This window comes from Protomyctophum bolini (genome assembly GCF_963924005.1).
Source record: "Protomyctophum bolini genome assembly, chromosome: 7".
NCBI classification, from domain to species: domain Eukaryota; kingdom Metazoa; phylum Chordata; class Actinopteri; order Myctophiformes; family Myctophidae; genus Protomyctophum; species Protomyctophum bolini.
Window position 1 is genome coordinate 33,791,881 of NC_137868.1, and position 7,500 is coordinate 33,799,380.

The 7,500-nt window shown below is 45.7% G+C and overlaps 1 protein-coding gene across 2 annotated transcripts in view; it reads right to left on the reverse strand.

Annotated features, from left to right (window-relative positions):
- The window catches only part of vps13b (vacuolar protein sorting 13 homolog B), a 445,793-nt gene that overhangs the window by 348,312 nt on the left and 89,981 nt on the right, over positions 1 to 7,500 (reverse strand). For both annotated transcript variants that reach the window (XM_080768430.1, XM_080768431.1), the window contains exon 17: positions 1,118 to 1,302. In XM_080768430.1, coding sequence (XP_080624556.1) covers positions 1,118 to 1,302 — 185 coding nt within the window. The remainder of the gene's footprint in view (positions 1 to 1,117; positions 1,303 to 7,500) is intronic.

Genomic DNA, 7,500 nt, shown 5'->3' on the forward strand with positions numbered 1-7,500 from the left:
TGGCCCTCCAGAGGACTGTCCAGATGCTACCGTCATGAGAAACGCTACCGTTTTATTGAATTCAGCCTTCCCTCCCCCTCCTTTAACAAGGGGCAGAATTTATTATTTGACCATTAAGGCATCCTAGGCGACATGAAGCGTAAAACAGTTTGGGAGTTATGCTGCCCTCGGTTGCAGGTTCTCTACCCCACACTGGGCATGAGGGGTCTATGTGCGAGTGTCTACGTGAAAGAGTATTGCGTGCAGCCACACATACATATGCGGATTATGCGCGCATCTGTGTGCTTTTGCAGAACCAAAGACCTGGATATCTGCCCCCTCCCCCGCCTGCCCCTGCTAGAGGGTCTGCAGCCAATTTGCCCCCGCTAGCTCACTAGCTACCATCAGGTTGACTGGCTTTAGGGGAACGCCACTCTGGCACAGAGTGCGCTGAGCCCTGAGAAATAACTGTAAAACTTTTCATAACCAAGTTGATTCACTTTAAGGTCCAGCCAATTCCATATATCTCCCCTGACAGTTTACTGGTACTGCCGAACAAGCTTGACTTTATGTAGGAGCTAAACAAACAAAGGACAGTAAATGTACTTTATGGAAAAATAGAGGTTTTCATAAAATAACCATGATGATGACTGTAATAATATGTAATAGAACAGACTAAGGCAGAACAGATGAGCAATGCAACTCAGCTTGTTGCTTGACAAAGACCATGCATGGTTGGAACGTTGCACAGAATCAACCACCAAAGGGAGCATTCATCTAGTGTGCAGCCATTTTGCTCTTTTCCCAAGTGTTTCAGCTGCCTTTGTAGAGTAATAATTGTCATGTACGCGCACACGCACACACGCACACGCACACGCACACGCACACACACACACACACACACACACACACACACACACACACACACACACACACACACACACACACACACACACACACACACACACACACACACACACACACACAGGTAAACAGAACCCCATCTCTCTCCACACGCATTGACTTACGTCCTGATGGGTGGCCAACAACAACACACTAGTGTGTCTTAACCTAAGCATCATAACCTAAGCATCTTAACCTAAGTTCTACAGTGTGTACAGTGTGTACAGTGTTCTACCTGGGGCTTTGTAGACCTCGTTGAGCAGACCCTCGCTAAGTGTTGGCGAGGCTCCGTTCTCCAGGCTGTGAGTCCAGCTCTGGCAGATGGCCTGGAGCAGCAGTGTCTGGGCTCGCGTCGCCTGCACCGTGAAGTGGGGCAGCTCAAAGATGCACTCGGTGGTGGGGACCGATGACCTTTTGGTCCTGCAAGACAGCAACGAGACAGGGGAAGAGGGGGAAAAAAAACACAAGCTTTTAATAGTGCACGTCGGAACGGGACGAAAGACAGAGAGACAAGGTCGTATCAAGAATAATAAATGGGAAAATGGAGAGTTTGGGTATAAAACCACGAAACCGCAACAAACAAGCACAGGCGCATGAGCGCCTGCAGACAGCGTTGAATGAAATGGACACCGGTGGAAACAAATGGGTCAGAACTTCCACGAATCCATCACTAACACAGCGCAGTATAAAACAGCTCATTGATAGCGCAGGGGGGCCAACTAGGTAGGACCACATTCCAGCAGCACATTCAAGACGTATACGACGAGCAGGCCAAGCTTTCCGTAGTTACTTGGCAGGTAGTTTGTAGTTCACCTCTTTGCTGACGACCCTGCTTCCCCCCCCTCCGTCAAAACTGTGATGATGATTTATGTGAAGAGATGTACAGCCCAGAAACCTGACCCTGAAAAGAATCTCCACACGTTTAACATTTCATCTGTCTCCAAATGTGTCTGACTGACTGTGTGTGTGTGTGTGTGTGTGTGTGTGTGTGTGTGTGTGTGTGTGTGTGTGTGTGTTCACTGGGGCTGATGAGCTGCGCATTAGGGGGAAGGGGGATGAGGTAACAGCTCAGTCGGACAGAGTCCACCAGGCCCTTGTCTATCAGAGTCTCAGTGGGCCGTGCTCTCATTTATCATCCGACACACACACACACACACACACACAATTTATTCGGTCGCTCTTTTTTATATCCTTCTCACCATCTCTCTGTCTAATCATACTCTCACATACGCAGACAAACACATTCCTCATCATTTACTTCTGTCTCTACATTGATACATAGGCACACTCTGCAATTCTCACTTTATGCACACACACACACACACACACACACACACACACACACACACACACACACACACACACACACACACACACACACACTCACACACACACACACACACACACACACGCGTTCCACTCTCCATCAAATCCCTGAATCAGGTCTGTGTGCTGACTACTATTGAAGCTGTGAAGTCATGGCCCCACTGCCTCTGTATGACAGTTCAGAGGAGCATTTGCATGACATCAGCCTCACAAAGGAGGAGGGATACCCTGCCTGAGAAACCACCCGACACACACACCCTCGAGGCCCAAGCAAATCAACATACAGTACGTACGTGTGTGTGTGTGTGTGTGTGCGTGTGTGTGAGTGAGTGAGTGTGTGCGCGTATGCGTGTGCGCGCGCGCGTGTGTGTGTGTGTGTACATGCACACGCACACACGTGTGAGTCCCAGGGCTTGGAAACTGAGCCTGAGCCCAGATAGTGATGGAGCACTTGTCCTCCTGATGACTACTGATCTCCATCTCCCACTTCAACTTCTTCTCGTCTGCTCTCTCCTGGTCTCCCTCCCTCTGTCCCCAGGAACCTTGGTTGGCTGGAAAAACACCCAGGGAGCCCGATCTAAACACAGCAAAACAAGCCTGCTTGATTCCATTCCTCCGTTTTCCTCTCTTCTGCTCTGAAAGATTCTTGGGTCGAATGGTAGTGGACTGGCACTGCCCCCTTGGTATGTGTGTGTGTGTGTGTGTGTGTGTCTGTGTGTGTCCGTTGTGTGTAGTGCATGCTTCATTGCATATGGTAATGGAAGCACGGAGTGCACTGTATTTTGAGCAAAGGCTCTCGGTTGAAAATAGAACCGTGACTAATTCATAATGCGTTGGGCTGTGGTGCGTCAGGAACCAGCATCGCAGCTCATTTCATCACACATCCATTCTGGTCTGGTCCCAGTTCAGATTTTGGTATATGTCATGGGGTCTCTCCCTCAACTACTCGTCAGCTCTGCAATCGTTTAACTCCCCTGCCTCCCCTCCCCTCTCCTCTCGGTCTCCGTGTCTCCCTCTTTATCTTTTCCTTTCTTCTGCTCCTGGGTGGTTCTGCAGGGTGACATGAGCTGTTAGCTGCAACACACAGGCAGACCCAGAGCGCTTAACTGCCTGCTGTCTCAGGGGGCACTGAGAGAGAGAGAGAGAGAGAGAGAGAGAGAGAGATAGAGAGAGAGAGAGAGAGAGAGAGAGAGAGAGAGAGAGAATGAGAAAGAGAGAGAGAGAGAGAGAGAGAATGAGAGAGAGAATGAGAGTGAGAGAGAGAGAAAGAGAGAGAGAGAGAGAGAGAGAATGAGAAAGAGAGAGAAACAGAGTGTAAAAGGGAGAAGAGATGGAGCGTTTGTTTCAGACTGAAAATATTAGAGGTACAACATAGGGAAAAAAATATACGATGAAGGGGAGGGGTGGGGGGGTGGAGGAAGGGAGAGAGAAAGAGAGAAACTCTAAACCTGACAGGGTCAATGAGTTTACCTTGACAGCACACCATATACATTTTAAATTCCTTGGCAACATGTGGTACATTTGGCACCCTTGCCAACCATACCATGTCATAGTTCTCTATTAAAACCCACTACTGTTGCGTGCTATACAGAAAGACATCAATCAAACATGTGTCCTTGTGAGCATATGTATGTGTGTACTGTGTGCGTATGTCTGTGCACACATGTATGTGTGTACTGTATGCGTATGTCTGTGCACACACAGCGATGGGCCTTCAACAAAAAGAGCAAGTGAAGGAATCCCAGCAAACAACAACGTCCCCACATGCAGAGCAAATGTGCCTCCAGAAAAGCCACTTCAATGAGAGGACTGGCAAGGGATGAAAGTTTGTTGGCTTATGCAAGTGTTTATGGCGTTTCAGGGGAGCTGTCATGTGCATGTGGTCGTCTAAAACTTTAATTATGCACCTGTTTTTATTATATTATGCCCAATTCATTGTGAACAACAACTCGGAGCTTGCAGCTAAACGAGAAGCAGAGAGTCTCATTAGTCTGCGAGGGGGAACGCTGGATGTGAAGACAGCCAGACAGTCATCAGATTTCATTAAGTAGCTGGCACACTGACGTATTTCTCACTGCAACATGGTAAACAGCTTTCTGGCAGCGGCTTTTTCAGTCTTTCCCAGGGGCCACAAGAGAAACAAAGGGTAAAAAACTATAGCTTCCCTCTGCAGTCAAGGGCTACATATACTGTAGCAGTACAAACAGGTAGCATTAAATGCTGCTAACAAACTTACAGATTAGAGATTTTAGTGTGCAAACACAAACTTTCTCCTAACACAAACATTAAATGCCATTGACAATGAATGGATAATTTTGAGTGTTTGTGTAAACACAAACATTGAAGATGAAGGTGGACGCAAATTGTGATTGGCCGGAATGAGATAATGTATTATGATGTACAATGATACGAGCACCCCTAACTTCACACAGGTGTGATTTTTATTAATTACGGTACCATGTTTGTTGTATGAAAACAGGCTTAAATGGTTAAACAAAATGACAAAGAATAAAGAAAACAAGGTCATGGGATCTTAAACCTTTACAGTACAAGTACCAATTTAGAAATGTAGCTCTGGGATCCAGCCTCATTAATACAAACTGTGGGGAAGGACCTGGCAGAACTAGGCCTATCAGTCTCATCAGGGCTTAGGCCTCAGCTCCACTAACCGAAGAGCCTGTCTATGACCTCACAGTAAGTCTGTCAATGACCTTTTTTATTAAAACACAGTGCCTCAAGGAATAGCTGCGAGGGAAATCAAAATTAGTCAGGAGCTATGAAAAATTAGGTGTTTCAATTTCATAAAGTGAAATATGTTTTCCTCTGGCGTATTTCAACAACATTAGGTCTCATTTCCTGACCAGTCCCCTGACTGAGAGTTAGACACGGGCCAGGGATGGATGAGTGGTAGCTGGATTGCTAGCGGCCGGGCGGTTGACAGGTGGCTGGATGACTGCTATGTGCACTGCGTGAAAAGAGGAGTTAATGGGCAATTATGGGCACTGTATTTTGCCCGTAAACCTCAAGTTTATAGCCTTTAGCAGGCATATACAGTAATATACGGTAATATACAGGTGTAATGGTACAATTCGGGAGTTTACCGGAGTTTGTTGGAAAGTTTAACGGGAGTTTCCTGTAATATACACATCCGTATTCCATGCTTTTTGCGCAGTGGTGGATGGCTGAATGACTGCTGGTGGCTGTTTGACTATTGGTTTGATGACTGTGGCTACACTGTAGATGATAGTTGGCTAGTTGTCTGATTGGTGAATGTTTGACTGGTGGCTCGATGGCTAAATGTTGGTCAGCTTGACGCAATTGGCTGTATGGCTGACTGGTGGTTGGTGGACCTGTGGCAAGATGACTGGTGGTTGGTGGACCTGTGGCCACATGACTGGTGGTTGGTAGAGTGGTACAGTAGCAGGACGACGGGTGGTTTTGGTAGAATGGTACAGTAAAGCGGTGGCTGTTTGAATGGTGGCACACAGTCTTCTATGCAGTGTCCCTGTCAGAGGCAGGCTGAGCAGGGCAGAGCAGAGAGTACAACAGACTGCATGAGTCATGAATGTAATACCAGCTGGAGTGCTTTTTTCCCCCAGCCTGCCTCCGCGGTGTGCCCACTCTCACAGGACAAAAAGCAGTGACAGTTTAAAGCAGCGATTAAAAATTAGTCCTGCATTGGCAGTGGCTCAGGAGGTAGTGTGGCCATCAGAAGGTTGGAACAACGGCCTCCTACTGGCTGCGTGGCCAGGTGTCTTTGAGCAAGACACTTAACCTGCAACTGCTCCCAGCCATTTTCCTCCATCGTCTCTGTGTGAAATGTGAATGGATGCACATTGTAAAGTGCGTTTGGAGAATAGCAACACATGTAAATACATCTATCTATTTTAAAAGGATCCCTGGCTAATAAGACAAATATGCCTTCAAATATTATACTTGCCCTCTAAAATAAAAACACCTTAAATATTATTTTTCTTTCATAAATAGAGAATCTTTCAGTCAATAGGGACTGCTCCCGTCGCAAGTTGATGATGTCATATGCCCATGTGTGGTCTAGCCTTATGGAATTATTGAATGCACATGCTAATAAAAAATATTTAAAATATTGTTTTGATTTTTATATGTCCGTTTAATACTTGCCCCCTGGGCTTCTGTTACAAAAACCTGAATAAAAATATTTTGAAAAGAAATATTGCTTTGATGCTCATATTAACGTTGTTTTTTATTAGCATATGCATTCCATAATTCCATAGGGCTAGACCACACATGGGCATATGACATCAACTTGCGACGGGAGCAGTCCCTGACTGAAAGATGCTTTATTTATGAAATAAATACAATATTTAAGGTGTTTATTTTATTTTTTTAGTAATAGAGGGCAAGTATAATGTTTTAAGACATATTTGTCTCATTAGCCAGGGATCCTTTTAAGTCCCATGTGAATTACTTTCCTGTCAAACTAAAACATAATGTATGATTACATTGGCAGGTACTAATCAATTATAATCGATAAAGTCTTGACTGACACCTGTCAATCTCAATGTGGTCAATAAAAGCCATTGCAGCTGATATTTAAACCCTGGCCTATAGTGCTACTTTAACCAGAGATTATATCTAAGTCAAATTAAGCTCTAATCAAGCCCAGAATATCGCATTTTACGCAGCTATGCACATAAAGACCACGCACGACCGACCGACGGTTAGCCAAACATGCTAAAAGTTGCTACTTTATTTAAAACAAAGCCCCCGATTATAGGGAATAAAACAATTACGTCAATAACGTAGTACCACGGTAGTGGGGGATTAATTAATTAATAAGAGGGTTAATTTTTTTTTTGCTGAAACTGATGACGTGAAACTCGGCCAAAGCGATATGTCGGTCTAGTGTTAGGGTACCGCCACTCCACTGCAGCAGTTGGGCCTTCATTGCCTTGCTCAAGGTTAGTGTGGATCATTCCCTTCCCCACACACATTTCTCGTGCCAGTCCAGGGGATCACACCAGGAACACCAGCACGCTCCTCTATCCTTTAGTGCCACCGCTGCCCCTTTATCATACGTACCTGTGAATCAATTAAAATGGTCTAAAAAAGTAGTTTCGAGGCACAGCCTTGAATGGGTCATTACACAGTGATACTTAGCACAGCAGCCATGGGGTATCCGTAGTGGGAACTCCATCTAAACAGCCACTGTGTAACCCTGTGTCCTTGTTCCAAACCATACCCTTTTCACATTATAATAGCTGAGACCCATTCAAGCCAATAGTTCTCAGGCTAATCAGCTCTGTGGTCTGC